The sequence below is a fragment of the Mya arenaria genome, chromosome 8, assembly GCF_026914265.1.
Source record: "Mya arenaria isolate MELC-2E11 chromosome 8, ASM2691426v1".
In the NCBI taxonomy this organism is placed as follows: domain Eukaryota; kingdom Metazoa; phylum Mollusca; class Bivalvia; order Myida; family Myidae; genus Mya; species Mya arenaria.
The window spans coordinates 59,513,211-59,538,097 of NC_069129.1; the positions used below are offsets into that span (position 1 = coordinate 59,513,211).

Here is a 24,887-nt window from a genome sequence, read left to right on the forward strand (position 1 = left end):
TGAGTACAATTGTATAGTCTCACCATGCCAGGGTGATTAGTACAGCTCTCCTTATTCTTCTAATACTAAATAGTCCAGCTAGAAAGAACAGGATGCTCTCCCTATAAAATTTATTTCTTTTGCCTTCCTGATAGGGGTTGAATGTTAAATGGAATAGCCCTTATGCTTTTTAGGTCAGTAACATTTACAACCTACTAAACAATTGACTACTGATCATTTATAATACCTGACTGGCAAAGTTTTCCCAATATGGTATATAACCAACTTCTATTCTTCCTAAATATCTTTTTTATATATCCTTTATACAATAACTTGTGCTTATTTTGTATCTATTATATATCGTGCCTGAACTATCGAACCTATAACTAAATACACAATCCTTAGTTCTGTAACATTCTTTCTCGCATAAAACATATATATCGTCTAACCGTCAATCATATGCAATTTGTCTGGTAAACTAAGTAATTTAATTCCTACAGAGAACAACTCTAAAAGCTATGCTTTCATTCCAATCTATTTCAATAGTACCGGTTTATACAACTTGTTAGTGTGCATATTGTGTAGTGTGTTCGTATCAGTTGAATAAGATATGTTTAAAACTTGACCATGTTTGCATGTGCAGTATTTACCTATTGTTATGCTTTTCTAGTACATTGTAATAGTTAAATCCAAGGTTAGGGGCAGTGAACAAAACAGGAGATCATCAATATGTTTTATATCAAAATAAACAATCATTTGTGTATAGTAACAAACATGTCTAGGCTACTAAATTAAACAAGTGAGTGAGAAAGTCAACAGAAATTGAACAGTATACATGTACATTTGTATGCATGTATTAACTACGAAAGTGGATTTTTTAAGCAAAACTGATGACATCAATGATTTTGTAAAAAATAACATTTATTTTCAAAAAATAATTTCGTCTTATAACCTCCCAGAATTTAATAGCAGAATTTAATGTTAATTTAAAATACCTTTTTTTAAACCAGAGTAAATATTTAAAAAAAAGCATTGTGATTGATTTGTGCAGAAAATTGGCTAAAAACTAAAAAAGCAAAATAAATAAATCATCTATTTCCACTGGCATAATCTTAACAATACAATGGATTTAAATTAATTACCCTTAATTTGTGCAGAATATCATTATGGTCTCAAAAATCTTTTTTTCAATTTCCAAAAAAATAATTTAAATGAATTTCTGTATATTTTCAATTGGTCTTTTATGACAGACTTGATACTTTTTATGAAAGCCACTTGTGAAAAATGCAATGCCTATTTTAATATTTAAAAAAATAAACATTTTCATACAAATATATAAGTGATAGTAATAGGACTTATAGATGAACAAGCTCAAAATCTTACACAAGTGCTTTAAATGGAATAACAATCATTTTTTATTAAAACCCTGGCTCCGATTTCTTCCCTTATAACATGATTAAGCTAAGCTCACTAATTTTGTTTTTCTATAATATGTGTAATATTACTTCTAAAAGAATTCTTAGACGTTAAAATGGAATTATCGTTATGATTATCACAAAAAAACATTTTTCAGTAAACAAATTCAAGTATGTATTGGGGCCTGAATATTAAATCCAGAATTTTAGCAAGTAGAGAAATCATTTAACTGGCAAATTTCAACAAACCCCTATAGGTATAACATGTACATGTTTGATATACAACATAGTGTATATATTTGGTGGTAAAGCAGCAAATAATCTCAACCAAATTGAGCCCACAAACCAAGCGAAGTTTAAAGAACAAAATGAACAACAAATCAAACTTGAAAAGTAAACAAACTGTGGTGAAATACAAGTTAAAAATATTTTTAACAGTTTTCAGAACTAATTCTTAAGTAAAATAAAACTGATTTAACTGGTTATAAACTTTTTAAAAAGTTTAATACTGAAATTAAAATGGACAAAAACTAAAACTAATCAATATTCTGTTAAAAGTTCTATAATAATATATCTAATTTAACATTTAAGTTAAACAAATATGGCAAAATAGGAGAGGAGTTTCAACCAAAATTTTGGGAAAAAATGTATTCCATAGCTTGGAAATAGGGCCTCATATCAGTCCAAAAATATGCGTAAAGAAAGCCCTGTATTGCTGAGGCATTACACACAAGAAAAACCTTCTCACTTAAAAGAACTTGAAAAACATTTCTTGCTTCCATATACATGGAAAAAAATATATTTCATAAAAATCACAACATGACTAGCAAACAGATTCATAAAAATATAAAAATGAACATCACGAAAAAAGAAATGTTAATTTATGAAATTCTCTTGATTTTGGAATCATATTATTATGAACACAAATATATACACATTAAACCACTACAATAAACTTAAATGTATTGCATAATTTGACTCTGAACAGGTCATGTATACAGTGGATATGGCAATTCTGTTTGCAGACTCATCAAGCTACAACGCCGTGTTGCCTATAAAAACTGCTATTGCTTGTCATGCTTCAAATTGTAATAGATTGTCCGACCACAAGGCACAAACAATGCATTTACAGTCTGACATAATCCATCTGGCTCGTGCACAGCAGCCACATATCACCGTAGTCTGTAGTATCACAAGCATTCAATAATCACACACATACTACATTTACATCGTATATTATTAGTGTCTATTCCATATATTTTATGATAATTCACGTGCCATATTGTTAATGCTGTTACATTCAATGATCAGTCATGCCTGTGTCACAAATCATGCTTTTTTCTTCTGCGACTAGTTCAATCATCCTCTGTCAAATCTATATAAACTGAAAGAAGGCCAAAGAAAGATGAGATGGTAGCGTTGTAATTTCTATTTCTTTTTCAAGTATCTTCAACCTCATACATAAGCAAGCAGTCTTTAAAACAGTCCATATGTAGCTTTTTGTTTACTTCAACCCAACAAACTATGTTCAAATATGTTTGTACAATGATTCAACATGTATAACTTGTTAAAGCTATGTGAACGTTCAATTATCCCATCTAATATGTTCAGCTTAATTCACTTACGATACTTATTTGCTCTTTTGAGCCTTGCAGAGTATCCTGTGTCTGGTGGTTCTGTTTTCACAGTGACAGTTGGTGTAGTTTGTATGGGCGTGGTCATCTTGGAGAGCAACAGGCTGCTCATCGTCCCTTTCCCCTTCCCTGGTCCCTTGCCTTTCCCTCCACTCGGAGCAGGCTCGGTACAGTACATGTTAGTAGATTGTGATCTCCCAGTTGAGAAAAGGCTTGGTACTTGTTCACGAGAAGTCTGCAGGCTGGCAATGTGACTAGATGGGGCTTTACCAGACGGAACTAAGATGACCTTAGCCTGGTTGTATGCGCTGTGATTTTCCTTCCCTATTGACTTCTGCAATGAAGGATTGGTACCTTTAATACAAAATGTCTGTGAGCCCGCATTGGCAGTTGTGTTTTCCTTGTCTTGTAAAGGGGCAGTATGTGCAAAAGTTGTACCTGTGTGACCAGTGCCCACACTGCAGGGCACAATTATCTGTTGTCCATTTGGAAGCTTGTATAAGATACCATACTTCTGTTTACCAGGATTACTATTGGTCTGTTGCTGTATGCTATTTACACCAGGTTTTGATTTATTTACAACAGGAATACTTGACATAGCACCTGGTACTTTTCCATACACCTGAGTAATCTTAATCACACCGGAGCCTGCATTACTGCCAGGCCCACTTACAATGTTTGTATTCTGATTCAATACAGTCATTTGTCCAGTGTTCTGGTCTACATGAAATCTGTCCCCTATGTTTACTGGATTACATAATTGATCAGGAATTATTGTTGGTATTACATTTGCTGGTGGTCCTGAAAATGTGGCTGCTGCATGAGATACTGTCTTATAATGTAGGAGTGACTTGGCTGCAGGGCTAGATTTGACAACTACATCCATGGGGCTGACTTCCAGACGACCCTGATGAAGGTCATTCAGAGTCTGTTGTCCAAATGTCATTAGAGATGCATCAGTGCTTGATGTGTCTGAAAAGAAAGAAAATTTCAAATGCAATAGTATTCAGATATAAAATTAAAAAATATCAAAACTGAAACAGAAACTTTCTGAAACTAAACTGCATCATTGAAATAATACCGATAAAATAACAAACACATACACATTGAATTTAGTCCAACTCTTATATGATTAACTTGGTCACTTTATCTTCTATTCTTGTCAAAGCCACATAGAATTTCATCATCTAAGTCTGTTATTTTTTATATATTTATGTAATTCAATGTCTTTTCTTGATAACCCCACTGTGATAATTAAACATACTGTTTAAAAGTCTTCCTTTGTCACTCAATACTTTATTTCAAGGATGGCAATGAAAATAAGAGTTTTATTTAAAAAAAATAATGTGATATCGTTAACATACAATAAATAAATGTTGATTGACAAAGCTTTATCAATTCATACATATTGTTTTACAACTGTATTTCTTAATTTAAATTTGCATTTCATGACCATATAAATATATCTGTCTGTCTGTCTGTCTGTCTGTCTGTGTATCTGTCTGTCTGACTGACTGTCTGCCAGACTGACTGACTGACTGAATCTTTCACTAGTTCAAGACTAATCACCTGCTGTCTGTTTCTCCTGTTTAATGTGGAGTGTGTGGACACGGGAAACAGTTTCCATGGTTTCCTTGAGACAGTTGTTGCTAACAAGCTCAGTCTTCACACGCACACCCATCTCGCCATATCGCTCATGACTACCTGTGGGGTTAAATGGTATTGGAGAAGTAATGATTATGTTATATATATTTAAGAAATATAACACACCACTGAGGCCATATGAAATTATAAGGACCGGCCAGTCAGCCAACAAAGGTGTATATGGACTGAGGTGTAAACTGAGATCCTTCATCTTCGTCGGCTAACTGACCGGTCCTTATGCCATATTGCACGCAGTAGTGTGTTATATTTCTTATATTATATTGAACATTTTATATTACTATTTAATATTTTGAAAGTGCTATTAATGTATTTCATTGAACAAAGCAATTTATGTCCAATTGCGACAATTATTAGCATTTGTGAAAATCACATGTCATACTCACCATTTTTATGACGTCAGCGGTCCATATTATTTTTTGGTGAGGTCTGAACCGGCTAAAAATATGATATGGAATGCTGACGTCATAAAACTTGGTTTTGGATAAAAATACACTGATATATGGACCGATCGACTTTATATGTACATACAAACGACACATTTATGTAAGGTATTATATATATATATATAAAATTTTTACCATAAGAAGTGTCTTCCTTCTTGTAAATGGTCTTCGAGAATGTCTGCCACTCTGGTTGCCTAGTAACTGTGAAATCCCCTGTTACGCCAGCCACACAGGTAACACTGCCGGACCCCTGGGCAGCACCACCAGGTTGTCTCTGTGTGGGGGCAGGGATTATGTGCCTCTCATCTGTGTTCTGGATACCAGCTTCTCGGTAAATAACTCGCATTTTGTCTGTGAACTCATCAAGAGCTGAAATCGAACATGTTAAAACCTAGCTATCAATTTGAATTACTTATTACTAATTTTCTTTTAAAAATGTGAATCAAAGATCAGTTGTAAATTCAAGAAACCTATGTTGTGTATACAAACTATACATGTATATGGAATGCATGTATTTTGCACTGAACTTCTAACCGACTGATAATTTGTGTTTCTTCATGTCTAAAATGCTGAATTTTCTCACCTTTTGCAAATGCTTGTCGCACAACATAGGAGTTAGAAGGATCCTCCCAAAGGGGCTCGAAAGCCCGCCTCAAGTCTGTAATGAGACTGGCTACCACACCCTTCACATACTGAACTAGCTCCGTCTGGAACAAGAGTATTATATTTTTAATATAATATAAATGAAAAAAAAAAATCATACGGTTTGATGAATAATGTTGCACTGTGTAACGAACTCTTATGTCAATTAAAGTCACACTGTAAAAATAAATGAGAACAAACAACTGGGCCTAGTAAGTAAGGCCATTTTTGGTCACAGACTTGATCAGGGATGGTGAAATATTCTTGTACATTATTTTATATTTAACAAGCACTATGAAATAAACACAAAAACTTGTTTTTCTTTTAAACAAGGGACATAAATCCTCAATAATCTAGGTCAGACCTTGCTATACTGTAACAGAGTTTAAACCTAACAAGAACCTGGCAGTCTCCCCAAAATGCTGTCAGACTAGTAGAAATAATACTAGAGCAGTCGTAAGACATCGCGCTCAACTACGCCGCTTTGACTAAGAATACAATAAAGATGTAATAATACCAAATTTGGTCTCTTTATGTCAAACCTAACTAAAATTATTCGATACATAAGGTGACTTTGATGCTGCCCTCCCACCAGCCCGCCCAAACAATGACACAAGTCATTCAAATAACTTGATTTCCCATTATGAAAATATGATTAAGAATATATACAAATATGCCTTTCAAAGGAAATTTAATTTTTTTTTTTTAAATTTCAAGGGCCATAATTTGCATTTAGGCTTAAAATGGAGTTATGTTTCTTGTTGTAGATGGTTGTAAATAATTTTGAATATTATTTAGTGCATTTAATGAACGGTATAGAAGTTTTTTTATTAAAATCCCAACTTGCCCTTAACTTTTACTTGCCTAAAACTTTAACCTAAGTCAATCAGGGGCCATAACTTGTATTAAGGATATGGAGTTATGTAACCTCATTGGGTGATGGTCCTGAACAATTGTGTGAAGTATTAAGTCAATTGAATGAAGTGTATAGAAGTTATCAAACAATATCCCAACCTGCCCTAAAACTTTAACCCAAGTTCCATAGTCAATCAGGGGCCATAAATTGTATAAAAGATAATATGGAGTTATCTAACCTCATTAGGTGATGGCTCTAAACATCTGTGTGAAGTATTAAGTCAATTGAATGAATGGTATTAGAGTTTTAAGTGAAAACCCCAACTTGCCCTAAAACGTTAACCTGCCCTAAAACTTTAACCTAAGTCAATCAGGGGCCATAACTTGTATTTAGGATAATATGGAGTTATGTAACCTCGTTGTGTTATGGTCTTGAACAACTGTGTGAAGTATTAAGTCCATTGAACCAAGGATACAGAAGTTATTAATAAATATTCCAACTTGCCCTAAAACTTTAACCTAAGTTCCATAGTGAATCAGGGGCCATAATCTGTGTAAAGGATAATATGGAGTTATCTAACCTCATCATGAAATGGCCCTGAACAACTGCATGAAGTATTAACTCAATTGAATGTAGGGTATTGGACTTTTAAGGCCTAAAAAAAAAATACATTTGGTTCGGGTTACCCGACCCTACCTACGGAATAGGCGCCGACCCTACCGTTTTTATAGTCAGTTTGAAAAAAAAAATGAAATACTAAAAAAAAAAAAAAAAAAAAAAAAAAATTTCGTTTTTTTTTTTTAATTGCTTTTTAATATTAAGTTTAAACCTTAAATGCTTGTACAGAATATAGCTTTAAAACCATTCTCCAATGATGAAAATTATATTCTTAAATAAAACCTAATAAAAAAAAAAAAATAAAAAAAAAAAAGCCTACCTACCCTACCTATTTTTTTTAAGGATGTAACCCTAACCAAACAATTTTTTTTTTAGGCCTAAGTGAAAATCCCAACTTGCCCTAAAACTTTCACCGGACACCGACACTGGGGCGAGTAGTATAGCCCACCTATTCTTCGAATAGTGGAGCTAAAAACAGAAGTCTGACGCCTTCATTTTCCAAATTTATATCTGTTAAATTCTTTTTTTAAAGGCACCATGGATAGGTTCGTTAGAATACCAATTTGTATTAGCTCAGGTGTAAAATGCAGCCACCAGTAAATGCAATTCAGCCACTGTAGAACTGTTGATCGCTTTACGTTACCAAGTAAAAATTTAAAAGTAAAACTGAAAGTTAAAAAGTAATGCAAACAATGTACACAATCTCTTAATATGAAGCAACAAGCACTGTGGAATTATGCCAGCAGTGGTTTCCAGCCTCTTCCTGCATTTTTTTTTTATTAAATCAGATGAAGAAGGAAACAACCAAGGAAAAAAATATTAACGAAACAATTATGAATGGCAGTCTGAATAATTTTGGAAACAAGAATTCATGCGGCATACGTACTCTGTCAAAGTTAATATGTCAACCTGCATATTTTGGAGGACTCCTTAAACTTTATCATGTTAACAGTCCAATGGACTTCTAATCAATGGTAGTTTGGTTTAAATACATGAGCGTATTATCATTGGCACCGTGAATACCAAGTTTCATCTGAAAATCTGGAATTGTTTTAGAATAACAGCCAAGGTTAAATTTTATACACAATGACTCAGACACCGACAAGACCAACGCTATCACAGTAGACAGTAACATCCACAATGTTTACCTGCAGATCCATCAGCTGTTCCATGAGCATATGTGTGGCCTCATCAAACATGGAGGCTCGCTTGTTGTCGATACCCTGGGCCATGTACGTCTTCATACGGACAAACATCCCGCTCCCAGACTCAGCTGCACACTGCCCATACTCGTCAAGCATCTTTGTCTGGATGTGTGGCGTCACAATGCGGGAAATGTCCCGCTGCCGAGTGGTGACAATGTCCTTCAGGTAACTAACCATCTCGGTCAGCTAAAAAAAATACAGGGGTGGTAAACAGAACATAAATGTAAAGGCGAAAATTTCCCTCTGCTTTGAGTAACTTAAGCTACTGAAAAATTCATAAAAACAAGAGGGCCCTGAAGGCCCTGTATTGCTCACCTGATAAAATTCAAGTGTTAGAATTATCAGCCTTAGACCACAATTTTAAACATGGTTCATACAGACTTGTCATCATCAAATTCCAGGACTTTTCCAGGACTTAAAATATTTTTTCCAGGAGTGTATACCGTGTTCGATTTAAAGGTGCTAGTGTTGGTTACTTACCCTGCCTAACATTGTTTAAGAGCTGCAAGCTGCTTATCAAGCTCTTGCAGCTGTTCTTGTTTCTCCTTTGCAGTGATCTTTGATGAAACATTGTTATTTTGATCCCTGGACATGTTATTTACATGCTTATCTCCCTTCGCATGCGATTTCAGTGCAGCTTCTCCCATATTTGATATGTCAAACAGTTTATCGCAAACAATACAAAGCGCTTTTGTTTTGTCGGCCTTAAATGGACGAAGCCATCGTCTACAGTTTTCATTCGCCTCCCATTCACTTCTAAACACACATTTTCCTCGCGAAGACATTTTTATCGGATTATCGGAAGTACACAACCGGAAACATGCTATTCTGCGCGCGGCACTATAAAGGCAGTGTTAAAAAACGGGTTTAAAACAGGCAAATCACGGCACTTTTTACGGCGTCTATTTCGTCGATGAAATTTGACTTCCGATGGTCAGCAATGTAAATATTCATGATTATTTTAAATAGACAGTGTTTGTCCGACCAATTTCAAGGAGAATTATAAATTTTCATGGGAAATTTTTATTATTTCAGGACATTTCAAGGATATTTCTGACAATGTCATTTTCAAGGAGTTTTCCTGGACTGATGCCGAATTCAAGGAGTTTTCCAGGACTTTTCCTATCCTGTGCGGACCTTGTTAAAGGATCATCTTCATTTCAGCTACTTTAGATCATATAAGCTAAAATAAGATGGTGAATTGGTTATATGGGCTTAACCGCATACCAAATCAGGTTATAGGAATGACGTCACCATTACGTCATATGTACTTCCGTTGTGTGGAAAATTCTCAAAAAAAAAAGAAAAAAGTTGTTATGATCAATTGATAGACATGTTTTCACATGCTCAATACACTGTAAATCAAAACTATCATTATTCCTGAAACTTTTCTACCTTAAGTATCTATTCTTGCTTGATTTATCATTTAGAGTAGAGATTAAAGCATAAACCGCTGCCCTATAGTTGAAAGGTCATTTTGGAAGATCTGTCATGGCGGACGGTGCAATTTTTAGAGTTTGTTTTTCAAGTGGAGTGATTTTTCTTAGGAATAACTTGACCCCCCTTTTTTACTGGCTTAAAAGGTAATTTAAAGCTTGTACTTTAAGAATATATGTGGTTATCATAGCCTGCATTCGCTCGAAATGCCTTTAAATGTTGTCTAAAAATTATAATTTTACATTGAATTATATAGGGAATAACAATGGTGGTGTGTAACCTATATGGTGCCAAACAGGACTAAAGATTTGGGTTTCACATCTCATTCACTTCCAAAGATTATCATGAGGTATGGAAACAAAACATTTATACCTGCTGGAATTAAACAAGAGCCGTCGTAAGACAGCGCGCTAGACTACGCTGCTTTGACTTACAATACAATAACGATGTATTAATACCAAGTTTGGTCTCTTTATGTCAAACCTAACTAAAATTATTCGATACATAAGGTGACGTTGATGCTGCCCTCCCACCAGCCCGCCCAAACAATGACACAAGTCATTCAAATAACTTGATTTCCCATTATGAAAATGTGGTTAAGAATATACAAATATACCTTTCAAAGAAAATAAAAAAAAATAAAAAAAAAATTCAAGGGCCATACTTTGTATTTAGGCTTAAAACAGAGTTATGTTTCTTGTTGTAAGTTGGTCACAAATACTTTTGAATTTTATTAAGTGCATTTAATGAACGGTATAGAAGTTTTTTTTATTAAAATTCCAACTTGCCCTTAACTTTTACTTGCCTAAAACTTTAACCTAAGTCAATCAGGGGCCATAACTTGTATTAAGGATATGGAGTTATGTAACCTCATTGGGTGATGGTCCTGAACAATTGTGTGAAGTATTAAGTCAATTGAATGAAGGGTATAGAAGTTATTAAATAATATTCCAACCTGCCCTAAAACTTTAACCCTTGTTCCATAGTCAATCAGGGGCCATAATTTGTATAAAAGATCATATGGAGTTATCTAACCTCATTATATGATGGCTCTGAACATCTGTGTGAAGTATTAAGTCAATTGAATGAATGGTATTAGAGTTTTAAGTGAAAACCCCAACTTACCCTAAAACTTTAACCTGCCCTAAAACTTTAACCTAAGTCAATCAGGGGCCATAACTTGTATTTAGGATAATATGGAGTTATGTAACCTCATTGTGTGATGGTCCTGAACAACTGTGTGAAGTATTAAGTCAATTGAACAAAGGATGTAGAAGTTATTAATAAATATTCCAACTTGCCCTAAAACTTTAACCTAAGTTCCATAGTCAATCAGGGGCCATAATCTGTGTAAAGAATAATATGGAGTTATCTAACCTCATCATGTGATGGCACTGAACAACTGCTTGAAGTATTAAGTCAATTAAATGTAGGGTATTGGACTTATAAGTGAAAATTCCAACTTGCCCTAAAACTTTAACTTTAACGCTGGGGCGAGTAGTATAGCCCACCTATTCTTCGAATAGTCGAGCTAAAAATATATTACTTAGATCCTTCCTAGTGACCAAGTTTTTTTTTAATATCACATATGATTTTTTTAATATCATGGATGACCCAGTTGCAAACCCAGGGTTCCCGCTGGCGATCACCATTGTCGCCATTTGCGACAAAATCGCAAAAGTGGCGACAACTTTTCAAATTTGGCGAATTTATGGCGACAACGATTTTTTTCTAAAATATTTTCTTAAAATGACGTAAGTGGTGACCATGCGGCCTGCATGATAATCGATTCTGTCACTGTCATAAATCAAGCGCATCTGCTGGTGCGACAACAAAAATTAATCCGATCATTAAAGCAAGCAGTCACGGCCCAGTCAACACCTCGCTAATTATTGCAGAATTTTATTGCTTTCACGGATAAACAATGACATCCTTTAACTGTTATGTTTAATATTTAGCTCAACAGCCTTGTTGTTGCGTAATTATCGTGTTAGTTTTAAATATGCAAATCGTAGAATTTTATGTTGTCGGAAAGTCACTTGATATGCAAATTTCGTAATGACGTTTACGCGCTAAAAATAGACTTGCTTTCGGTTTTGTCGCAATTTGTAATTGCTATAAATGCAGCATTCTAAGAGTTCAAAAAGTGTCAAAAAGATTAACAGAAATCAAATAAATAGGATTAAACCCCATTTGATAAGGCTTCTAATATGTTGGCTGGAGTAAAGAGTAGGTAGACAAATTTCTATTAGGAAAGTTATGGCCCTAGTTTGACAATGTATATTTCTTTGAGTTTCCATTTATTCTAAATTTATCTCATAATTTCACAAATGTATTCTTTTATTGTATGCAGGCATTAGACTGAAATCAACATATTGATGTTTATGTCACATTTTTTGCAATATTTATTTATTTATATACTAGTCCATATACAATGAATTTTGTCAACAGAATAACAATTTGCTATTAATATCTTGTGCTTCATGTACAACAAAATGTTATGATCTGCACGACAATGTGCTAATTAAATGCAATTTAAGGCTCTTAAAATGCTTAAACCCCATGAGCTTCAGGGCGCTTCGCCCCCTTGGCCCCCACAAGGGCGCTGCCCTGGACCAGTAAGGGGGCCTATCGCGGCCCCCTTAATTCCCCGCGAAATAGTGGCGACAACTTTTTAGAACCCAGGGGGAACCCTGCAAACCTGACCTTGCTGTAATAAGTACATTCTGACCAGGTTTTATATAGATCAAGTAGAAAATATGGCATCAACTAGGTGTTTTAATAATGTTTTCTATGATTTGACTTCATGACCTTTTTTTTGAACTCAGGATACCCAGTTTCAAACTTGACATAGACTTCACAAACACAAACATTCTGACATAGTTTCATGGTGATCAAAGAGAGAATGTAACCTCTACAGTGTTTTCAAATTTTTTCTATGATTTGACCTAGTGGCCTGGTTTTTGACCTTTAATTACCCAGTTTCAAACTCTACCTGAAGATCATCAAGAATAACATTCTGATCAAGTTCCATGAACATATGGTCATAAATGTGGCCTCTAGAGTGTTAACATGCTTTTCCTATTATTTGACCTGGTGACCTAGTTTTTGACCGCACATGACCCAAGTAAGTTTCATGAACATACATTCTTAAACGAGACCTCTATAGTGTTAACAAGCTTTTCCTTTAATTTGACCTGTGACCTAGTTTTTAACCCCAGATGACCCAATATCGAACTCGTTCTAGATTTTATTGAGGGTAACATTCTGATCAAGTTTCATTAAGATTGTGCCAAAATTATGACCTCTAGAGTGTTAACAGTCAAATTATTGATGTTGGACGACTACGACGACGGACACAGGGCGATCACAATAGCTCACCTTGAGCACTTCGTGCTCAGGTGAGCTAAAAAATAGTAGAAACTAAACATGCAAGTTCGAATGAATTTGTCAGGAGTCGCACAGCAGGGGATTATCATGCCAAACATTCCTTAAACTAGGCCTAACAGTTAACATTTTTTATCTAAACAGACTGATGCGAAAAGAAAAATTTACATAAAGAGCCTTCTTATTGGTATTGTTTGGATTTTGGAACGAGAAAGCAAGGAACATTTGAATTTGTGCTCTGTTCTTGAATCTGACCTTCTGACATCAAACCAACAGTATATCACTCGGAGAAAAAGGAAAGATTAGAGACACCAGGCAGAGGCAGTTCATATCTCAATACAACTTATCCTTATGTTAAATAAGCATGGAGAGACAAACTAAATGGTAGCCTACCTTATTCTGCGCAGAGCCCATGACCTGCTTAGCGAGGCGGTCAGTCCGGATGGCAGCAATCCCAAGTAACTCAAGCTGCCTCTGTAGTCCATCAGTGAAGTCCTGTATAAGGGCCATGAGGTCAGTCTTCAGTCCCTCCATCACCCGCCACAGCATCCCACTGGATAATTGCATACATACACATGTAACAAAATGTATAACAGCTAATAAAGTTGCTTAAATCAAACTACGGTCTGATCACATTAAGTTATTTAACAATCTGATTTTATTCATTTAACAAGTGAGTATTGACTTAACAATCAAATCATTAATCATCATCATTAAGATGTTGTTTTTTCTTATTTATTTTCAAGCATAGAATAGAACAAAATTCAACACAAAATAAGGATCAACGATTGCATAATAAACAAGAGCCGTCGTAAGACAGCGCGCTAGACTACGCCGTTTTGACTTAGAATACAATAACGATGTAATAATACCAAGTTTGGTCTCTTTATGTCAAACCTAACTAAAATTATTCGATACATAAGGTGAATTTGATGCTGCTCTCCCACCAGCCCGCCCAAACAATGACGCAAGTCATTCAAATAACTTGATTTCCCATTATGAAAATGTGGTTAAGAATATACAAATATGCCTTTCAAAGGAAATTTAAAAACAAATAAAAAAGTAAAAAAAATCAAGGGCCATAATTTGTATTTAGGCTTAAAACAGAGTTATGTTTCTTGTTGTAAGTTGGTCGCAAATACTTTTGAATTTTATTAAGTGCATTTAATGAACGGTATAGAAGTTTTTTTTATTAAAATTCCAACTTACCCTTAAATTTTACTTGCCTAAAACTTTAACCTAAGTCAATCAGGGGCCATAACTTGTATTAAGGATATGGAGTTATATAACCTCATTGGGTGATGGTCCTGACCAATTGTGTGAAGTATTAAGTCAATTGAATGAAGGGTATAGAAGTTATTAAATAATATCCCAACCTGCCCTAAAACTTTAACCTAAGTTCCATAGTCAATCAGGGGCCATAATTTGTATAAAAGATAATATGGAGTTATCTAACCTCATTATGTGATGGCTCTGAACATCTGTGGAAGTATTAAGTCAATTGAATGAATGGTATTGGAGTTTTAAGTGAAAATCCCTAAAACTTTAACCTGCCCTAAAACTTTAACCTAAGTCAATCAGGGGCCATAACTTGTATTTAGGATAATATGGAGTTATGTAACCTCATTGTGTGATGGTCCTGAACAATTGTGTGAAGTATTAAGTCAATTGAACAAAGGATATAGAAGTTATTAATAAATATTCCAACTTGCCCTAAACATTTAACCTAAGTTCCATAGTCAATCAGGGGCCATAATCTGTGTAAAGAATAATATGGAGTTATCTAACCTCATCATGTGATGACCCTGAACAACTGTGTGAAGTAGTAAGTCAATAGAATGTAGGGTATTGGACTTATAAATAAGTGAAAATCCCAACCTGCCCTAAAACTTTAACCAGACGCCGACGGTGGGGCGAGTAGTATAGCAGTGTACGAAATTCGGATTTGATTCCAAATAGGAAATTTTACTAGCCCAAAACCAATTTCACTAGCCAAAACTTAAATAATATTTATAAGTATCACTTGTTCATAATAATTTTTGGAAGTTTAAATACGATTCCACAACGATTCTGATCATCTAATCCAGCACGCTCATACAGTTTCAATAAATGTTCCCCAATCTAAACAATGCTTCAATAATAAATTATAGTCAAACATATATTAGTGTTGTCATCAAAAGTTCAGTAACTAATAAAGTTTTCAAAATGGTGATAAAAAGAGAAAACTTATTTTCTGAACATATCATTTATTATATGGAAAGAATTATGCATGTACTTTCAGTTCCGTTATCCAATGCATCCTTGTCAAAACCAATACCCACCAGCGATTGTGCAATGACATTTTTCTCTTTTCAACTTTCGGTTTCACTTTCAAGTTTCGGAAGAAACAACAAAAATTTATCGATGTTTATATTGCCAATATTCCTATAATTGTTCTTTAAAATAAATGGCAAAGCAATTCAAAGGTATAAAATAGAACCTTACTGTACTGTACACTGACAACGATTTAACTATATCCGACAGTTTTCCTTTCACTTTGATTAAATTTGTCAGGAAGTAAACAGGCACCTGTTTTCTGCGCATTTAAGACGATGTTTGTAGAATGTTTTTTTTTCTGTTTGCATTAAAAGCTTAAAAATCTTTCTTTTTATTTTAGCAAATAAATAAAATATATTTAAACCAAATAAATACAATATCAATGTTGATATTGTTATTTTAGCATTGTTGATTTGCATAGTTATCGAAGTTGTCGAAACTGCCGATGTTATCCGTTAATTTACATATGGGCGGAGTTATTGACATCATCGAGTTTGACTGCTGCTATAAATAGACACACTTACTGGTTAGAAACTGATCGATAATAACTTGTCACTTCAGGCGTTAATTAATTTTGACATGTGTTTATATTCATTGATTAAATAAACAAACATTCAGCACATGGCTTGAGCCCTGAATCGCAGAGCAATTAGCTTTTTGTTCATCGTAAATTTCGGCAAATCCGACTTCGCCGTTGTCAAGGCGATTTAGTCGCTCCAGTCGCCTTGAAGGACGCATTCCTGAATAATAAAGTTTTGCGTATAAAAAATACGATGTGTTACGCGTTTAATTGGTATGTGTTTTTTTTAAATCACATTAGGAAAAAACGGTAGCCCGGTCGGGCTAGTTTCTGTGGAAAATCGGTAGCCCCAGCTGAAAAAATGTGTACTAAAATTAATTCTATGCTATTAATAATCATACAAATTATAAACATAATTATAAGCAATACATAATGTACTCATTCTTTAATCAGTAAGAAGTTACAAAGACACTTGCCAGTAAGCTATACAGTCAAAATTCACAGGGCTTTTTATGCCCATTTTGGGAAAAAGACCCTAGACATTTTGGGAATATTTGTGTTGCGAATTTAGAAATTTTAAAGCTAAAAGAACAAGTTTTTCAGTCTCCTGCGAATCAGGAAATTATTAAATATTAGTTTCTTTCCGTTTCAAAAGACCTGAAACGGCTGAAATATCAATCATTGCGGTGTAAATACCGGTATCTATTGCAATAAATCATGACAGTTACATTTCACACTGATGTCTAAATGTGATGAAAATAAGTGATTTCTGAAATCAATTATCCCCAATAGTTTGCAACACATTATTTATAAGAATGTTGAACAGTACAGGTAAAGATTTTCATAAAAAAAAACAAAAAACAACCTGACAATTGGGAAAAATATCATATATTTTGCTTTAGGGATTGGTCTGATAGTCGGACCCGTGGGTACTAAAGAAAAAGCCCTGGTTCACTATGTCAAAGTCTTTGGGACCTCAGGAAATACTTTGAGAAAATGAATATTCGATATAACCGAAATACAAAAAGTGAATAACTAAACCAAAAGAAATCGAAAAAAGTTGGACTTAACCAGAACATTGAAATAATAGAGTTTGACATAGCGAGTTACAACCCCATCAGAAAAATAAAGTTTACACCAACCTGAATGCCCTGTCCCAGACAATGGTCATGCTCCGATACATAGGTTCAGCAAGGTCCTCATTGAAATCAACTGGTCCAAATGTGGGTGAGGTATACACTCCATTCCGACGGGTGGTGGCTTTGTAAGTCATAAAATGAAGACCTCCTTCACGCCTGTCCTTTGTTTTATCTCGGATGAACTGAAAAACAAAATATTAATGTCACGCTTTTGTTTAACAGAAATATCTTCATTGTCTGCTTTTTGTTCAATGTGACCTTCACTGCAAAAAATTAAAACTTTAAGAGATTGTTTCCCCCCCCCCCCCCCCAACACATTCTCAAATGATTTATCTGCAAAAATTGTGTTTTTTGGTTTGTTTGTTTTTTACTGTCAGAAAGAAACAACTGCTATTTAAGATGTATATAAATATTAGTTTTGTTAAACTTGGTCAAGAAGTTGGTACATACTGGCGCGCCCCACTTGGCACATGTATTGTTAGCCTCCGCAGAGGCAGTGGACGCTCCCTCCTCCATCTTTGGTCTCACACTGCCGTCAAATATCCCGTCTATGTCGGCAGACAACTTCTGTAAAACGGGACCCAGGTTGGTGTCAAGCCTCTTCAGCTCATTCTCTATGGCATACCTGGCATCTTGCCCACCTCTTGCACACTGGTGAAAAAGACAATAATTTGTTGACGGGGATGCCATGTTGACTTTGAATTGCAGACAAAAATACATGATAGCTGTACATAAGTTTCGCGTTTTATTTTATTAGTGTAGATCTTCTCTTTATAATTTCTTTAATACCCTTTGAATTATTATTTCTTATTTCTGTATTTGTGTTCTTTTCAAAACATTATATTCCCTTAAAACCTTGACAAGAAGCATTCTCCATTCGAACACCGCACACTGAATTGAATGCTAGCTCTGTATGAATTAACTTCCGTGTAACGTATTTTGGACATTTCGGATAAACAATGCATTGTATATTTTTTTCAAACAGCCACAATATTTGCTGGAATTGAATTAAATCATTTTGTTTTATTCTTTTATCAAATTTTGCACTTGAATCGTGATCCAGCGATCTCAGCACTGGCATGTATTTGTGTCGAATATTTTGCTATGACTCGCGATTACTCAGGTACTCGTTACAGCCCTACTACACTCAGGTAAAGCTAACATAACCTTTGAGCATATATGCAGACGAATGATTGTTGATTCAAGGCAGTGGTTGAGCGATGAACTAAGAGGTTAAGAACCAGGGAAATGCATGCAACACATGATATAATGACCTGCATCTTGCACCTAACATGTTGTCTTTATGTTCCGAACATCTGTTCCATGTTAATTCAAAATATCCCCATGCATGACAAGACCAACTATTCTCTATGTACATATATGCAGCATCTTATTATGATAAATCTCAAAGTGTGACCTGGACCTGAAGGAAGGTGGGACTTGCACACAAAATGTCAGGTTATTCAAAACCGCACAGAGCATTACATTTTTAATAATTCTTATTTCTGCATATAGTAAAACCTTTAAAACTGAAAGAGGTTTAGTTTGCATTTCATACATAAGCCTGTCCTCCGCATACCAAACATGAGAATGCCTTACTGTATTTTCCCCCTCTGAGGTGTAGATATGCATGTCAAACACGACCCTGCCGAGGTTGTGTATGAGTCTATCCACAGATTGACGCTGCCGTATGCTCGTCATCTCATGTACGTAGTTTCGCAGGGCTGGGATCTGGGTGTCCGTCAAGTCACTGAACACCTGCAAGTCAGGAATATTAGATGAAACTGTACGATCCTGCAAGTCAGGAAATATTAGATGAAACTGTACGATCCTGCAAGTCAGGAAATATTAGATGAAACTGTACGATCCTGCAAGTCAGGAAATATTAGATGAAACTGTACGATCATGCAAGTCAGGAAATATTAGATGAAACTGTACGATCATGCAAGTCAGGAAATATTAGATGAAATTGTACGATCATGCAAGTCAGGAAATATTAGATGAAACTGTACGATCATGCAAGTCAGGAAATATTAGATGAAATTGTACGATCATGCAAGTCAGGAAATATAAGATGAAACTGTACGATCATGCAAGTCAGGAAATATCAGATGAAACTGTACGATCCTGCAAGTCAGGAAATATCAGATGAAACTGTACGATCCTGCAAGTCAGGAAATATTAGATGAAACTGTACGATCATGCTAGTCAGGAAATATTAGATGAAATTGTACGATCATGCAAGTCAGGAAATATTAGATGAAACTGTACGATCATGCAAGTCAGGAAATATTAGATGAAACTGTACGATCATGCAAGTCAGGAAATATTAGATGAAACTGTACGATCATGCAAGTCAGGAAATATTAGATGAAACTGTACGATCATGCAAGTCAGGAAATATTAGATGAAACTGTACGATCATGCAAGTCAGGAAATATTAGATGAAACTGTATGATCATGCAAGTCAGGAAATATTAGATGAAATTGTACGATCATGCAAGTCAGGAAATATTAGATGAAATTGTACGATCCTGCAAGTCAGGAAATATTAGATGAAATTGTACGATCATGCAAGTCAGGAAATATTAGATGAAACTGTACGATCATGCAAGTCAGGAAATATTAGATGAAACTGTACGATCATGCAAGTCAGGAAATATTAGATGAAACTGTACGATCCTGCAAGTCAGGAAATATTAGATGAAATTGTACGATCCTGCAAGTCAGGAAATATTAGATGAAATTGTACGATCCTGCAAGTCAGGAAATATTAGATGAAACTGTACGATCCTGCAAGTCAGGAAATATTAGATGAAACTGTACGATCCTGCAAGTCAGGAAATATTACATGAAATTGTACGATCCTGCAAGTCAGGAAATATTACATGAAATTGTACGATCATGCAAGTCAGGAAATATTAGATGAAATTGTACGATCATGCAAGTCAGGAAATATTACATGAAATTGTACGATCATGCAAGTCAGGAAATATTACATGAAATTGTACAATCATGCATGTCAGGAAATATTAGATGAAATTGTACAATCCTGCAAGTCAGGAAATATTAGATGAAATTGTACAATCCTGCAAGTCAGGAAATATTAGATGAAATTGTACAATCATGCAAGTCAGGAAATATTAGATGAAATTGTACAATCATGCAAGTCAGGAAATATTAGATGAAATTGTACAATCATGCAAGTCAGGAAATATTATATTAAGTTCATGATCCTGCAAGTCTTTATTAGATGAAAGTGAATGATCCTGAACCAGAAAATATGAGATAAAAGTGCCAACCTGTGGAGGCCCATCGTCCTTGAGCAGGTTTCTCATCTTCTGATACTCAGTGGAGCTGCAGCAGAACACCCGTAGGTTGTCAGCAGTGCTGCCAATGTCATCATCATCGTCACCGCTGTCATCATCATACAGATCCTCCTCCTCCTCTGGGTCGTCGGTGACCAACATCCCCGCACGACGCTTCATCTCCTGGAATGGATGTGTAAGAAGGTCAACATATAAGGCAAAAAAAAAAAAACCTGTGTTTCTGGGGGCCTAATTTCATTGATTTTGGCATTCACTCTATGATTTGGTTTCAAATTCAATTGCAATTTCAAAATGTTTTTCCTAAATTGAGTTGAGATATAATTTCTAACATAATGTTACATATTGGTACATCCTTCTCAAGCATTTAATTGACATTAAAAAGTCAAAATAAAAAAATAAGACAACACATTCAACCTACTCGTAATCCTGCCTTGAAGTCACGTTTGATTTGTGAGCGAGAGTAGTCGTTCCTGGCCAGAGCACAGATGGCGGCTATCATCTTCCTCTCGATGTTTAGTGTCTTATCCAGGGACAATATCTGGATGGGAAACCAGTTTTAAATCATAATCCTACAGTTCTTGTATTTGCTGAAGGAATTAAATTTTTTCCCCCATTGCATTACTGCTTTAAAGTGGCCTGCTTTTGTGTATGTATGCATCAACAAGACTTTTAATATGTTACGTCTAATAGCAATATGTACCTGTTACCACATGCATTTCGATTTAGATATAATTCTGTAAAGGAAAGTATTTGAATGGGTAATTGTATCCATAGCGAAAATTCCCATAACCCCTGCGCTCAGAAAAAAATAGGTTCCCTTTTCACGCCAAGCTAAACTAATCTGTCAACAACAACAAATTATAACAGCTTAAGTTACTTCATATCATTTCATATTTAGAAAAAAACCTTTAAAGACCCTGACAACTTCTATATGGCTCTTTGTGAAAAACTTGCTATGAATGTAAACTACAGTTAACATATCAACATCAGTCAAACTAGTTTCAGGCCCTTTAAGACTAAATTGTCACATTCTATTAAAGGCTGTAGTTTGCTTTAATCCATATCAATACAAACAAAGCACGTAATGAATATCTATGGAATTTTATAAGGGCTCATTTTACAGGATTGATGATAAAAACAATTAAGTAATGTGATCATTTTAAAGTAATGTGATCGTTTTAAAAGATTAAAATGTCTAATAAAAGTATTCACAAATATTCTTTATTTTATTTTACCTTCTGACTGGCCTCCTGTTTCTGGTCAAGCAGTTCCTCCATCCGAGCCTTGTGTTCCCCTATCAGGGCCTCCTTGCTTTTCAACTCTTCCTCATACTCCTGTAGGGCCTCATGCTCCTCAGTCTAAAACATTTATGTCATCTACATGTAGCTTGGTTATAAACCTGATGTCCCCATCCAGCGCCTCCTTGCTCTAAATTTCTTTTAATACTCCAGTAGGCACAATTACATTCCCCACTACCAGTACAAATGTACATGCAAGATTGCTCTCACAGAACTTTTAAATATAACTATGATCAAAAGCATCTGCTTTAAAATATAACATCATTATATCCCATTCAATCACACAGATTTATCAAATATCATGGCAGTTCATAATGATACACACAAACAAGTTACATAACTGTACCTGTTCTTCTTCTGCTGGTTCAAGCAGGGAGCCAATCTCAGCCAGATTGAGCCTAAGTTCCTTGGCCTCAGTGGTCAGTGCCGCAATACTCTTTTTCAGTCCCCGCACCTCATTGTTGCCGTTAGCAATCTTAAGGTCAAGGTCAACCTTTTCTGCCTCCATGGTTTCGACTTTATCTTCATATTCTTTAGTTTTCTCTTCAAGCTTCAGTGACCTTGAAATATTGATTAATAAGCGATTAAGATCCTGCAGATGACATCTCACATGTTTATTTATTCTTAATCCAAAACTTAATTTTAAGTAATTTTATACAAGAAAGCCAGTCATACTTTGAGCTTTATTGATAAATATTGCATTTGTCTTTATTTATAAAAAAATGAATAATCTACTTTGTAATTTCGATTATTAAATTCTTTGATATACATGCAAGTTATTACTGTTTATGTCGCAATAACAACCAATCAAAATTGAAAATTCTACCTTATGATTTCTGAGGGCGTGATGACATCAGTCTTGGTGCATATGAAGGCGATACTCCCGTACTGTCCATCCATAAGCAACTGACGCCTGAAATTCTCCCCAAGCAAGTCTTTGGCCGTCTTGTCATCGATTGCTCTGTGGATACTGGACACAACCCAAACTGCCGTGCAGTTCTTCAGGTACTGTAGAAGACCTTACATTATTTTGGTTGAATATTTTTTAATGCTTTCTAAAGGTTTAATGTCATAATATAACGGGATTGTGACACTAAAAAATGAAGAAGTAAGGTGTAAGAAAAAGGCAGCAGGGTGCTGGAAAAGGGCTGCAAGGTGCCCCAACCTACTATTTAGGTCTAGCTGGATAGAGCACTGCAGGATAAAAATACAATTTAACTTTCAAATGTCTGCAATTCGCGCTATCATGTTCTAAGCAAAAGCTTGCTTGCAGACTTTGATTGGCCTTATACCTAATCAGTGGTCAAATTAGAACAGGCCCGCAAGCCCCGCACTGGTAAAATGTCTTTCGGGCTTGCTCAAATTCTGAATTTTATATAGCAGGGCTTGTTCAAAAATTTGATGCCAAGCAAAAGTATTAGAATTCGGGCTTGTTCATCCAAAAGTCTAATTTCGATGACTACCTAATATTAAATATTGCAATCATTAAACAATGTTGGGAAAACATGAGGTCGGATATATCCATTTAATAGTTAAATCACCAAATGAACTCCTATTCCTCAACCATTCAAAAGCGGTAGCCCCAAAATTTATTGATGATGTCAAGTTGAGTTAAAATGTGTGGTCTGTGTTGTTTGCACATTGTGTATACACTGTTTATCTAAAAGAATTAGTATCATGGATTCCCTAACCTCTCTTGCAATCTTATCCCTGGCAGCGTTCGAGTCCCTCACCCCCGGCAGATCAACCAGCGCGGCCCCACTACTGCACACATCACACTTGGGCATTCGTAGTCGTACATGCTTCACTATCGGCCAATATTGACCTCCAGCACCGGGGTCCTGAGTCTCTATGTACTTCTCAACTTGGCGGCGAAATGCTTCAGGCTGAAATTTAGAAGTGATAGAATATATGGATACAATCATAAAATGTAAATTATGAATATACAGGAATGTGAGTGGATTGGCATTGTCATACATTTGGCAATAAACAATTAAAAGAGACAGTGGTGCTAATGTGAATTTGAACTATATAATGAGCAAGAATGTTTACAAGTTACGGAGCTACAGATAAGGGTCGTAATGGATGTAAATACACTTTAAAATTCAGCCATTACAACATAAATTCAAAGAGCTGTTCGTACCAGTACGATTAAAATAAAAGATTAGGTCGTAACATTCTTCTGAGTATTTTTGACCGTTTTTACGATAGCCGCTTTGCTTAAAACTTTTGTCCGTTTTTACACTAGGTGTTTTGCCTAAATGTTAAACTGGTTTGTTAAAATTGTTTCACTATCCTACGCAATGTTTGTTAGGGGACGTAACCAATGCATAGCGTTTTATTTAATCAATTATATTCTGTGTAAATCAAGTCTCCAGTAAACATGTCTGCTCGAGGCTGTTTTCCAGCTAAAAAAGCTCCTTTTCCCCCAGAAAAATACGCTATTAAACTTTGTTACCAGAGAAACTACTGAATCCACTTCATCTTTTGTTAAAGCAATAATACATGATGTTATTTATGACACTGTTATATTTGTGTTGCAAATTCAAGTAAAAAGAAGAAGCATGTTGGTGATAAGTTGCATGAAAAAACTGAAAAGGAATGGTTGTCGGAGTAACACTTGAAACATTTGACACCAAAAGAGCCGATCAGCCATGGCACGCAAAAAAGAAGAGACGAACCAAGAGATTTACAGAAGGTTATAAGCCAAGAAAGCAAATTAGTAAAGATGTTTAAATTAATCAGGACTTGTGAATTTAACATTGAAATTTGTGTAAGTTCTTATATATGTGATATAAAAGTTCATTAAAAATAATAAGTCATTCATATTTGTATTTTAACATACCAATTCACTTAAGAAATCTCCATTACACTTTAATGAATGACCCAAGGGTGTACCATACACTTTACTAGATTGCATAAGGGTGTAAAATACACTTGAAGTAAAAAAGTTATCTGTAGCTATGAAGTTACTAGTATAAGAGGTATAGTAAGTGCATGAAAC

At 35.1% G+C, this 24,887-nt stretch overlaps 1 protein-coding gene across 3 annotated transcripts in view; it reads right to left on the reverse strand.

The window, feature by feature from the left end:
* Positions 1–700: 700 nt before the first annotated feature.
* Positions 701–24,887, reverse strand: part of LOC128242920 (uncharacterized) — a 44,412-nt gene continuing 20,225 nt past the window's right edge. For 2 of the 3 annotated variants that reach the window (XM_052960353.1, XM_052960354.1), the window contains exons 11-26: positions 23,575–23,769; positions 22,710–22,891; positions 22,230–22,443; positions 21,821–21,943; positions 21,004–21,123; positions 20,559–20,747; positions 18,856–19,014; positions 17,707–17,907; positions 17,260–17,438; positions 13,675–13,834; positions 8,401–8,643; positions 5,720–5,843; positions 5,272–5,505; positions 4,598–4,732; positions 3,020–4,000; positions 701–2,778 (exon numbers count right to left, since the gene is read on the reverse strand). In XM_052960353.1, the coding sequence (XP_052816313.1) occupies positions 2,750–2,778; positions 3,020–4,000; positions 4,598–4,732; positions 5,272–5,505; positions 5,720–5,843; positions 8,401–8,643; positions 13,675–13,834; positions 17,260–17,438; positions 17,707–17,907; positions 18,856–19,014; positions 20,559–20,747; positions 21,004–21,123; positions 21,821–21,943; positions 22,230–22,443; positions 22,710–22,891; positions 23,575–23,769 (3,468 nt within the window). In that variant the 3' untranslated portion in view covers positions 701–2,749. The remainder of the gene's footprint in view (positions 2,779–3,019; positions 4,001–4,597; positions 4,733–5,271; positions 5,506–5,719; positions 5,844–8,400; positions 8,644–13,674; positions 13,835–17,259; positions 17,439–17,706; positions 17,908–18,855; positions 19,015–20,558; positions 20,748–21,003; positions 21,124–21,820; positions 21,944–22,229; positions 22,444–22,709; positions 22,892–23,574; positions 23,770–24,887) is intronic. The other variant, XM_052960355.1, reaches the window with a different exon arrangement.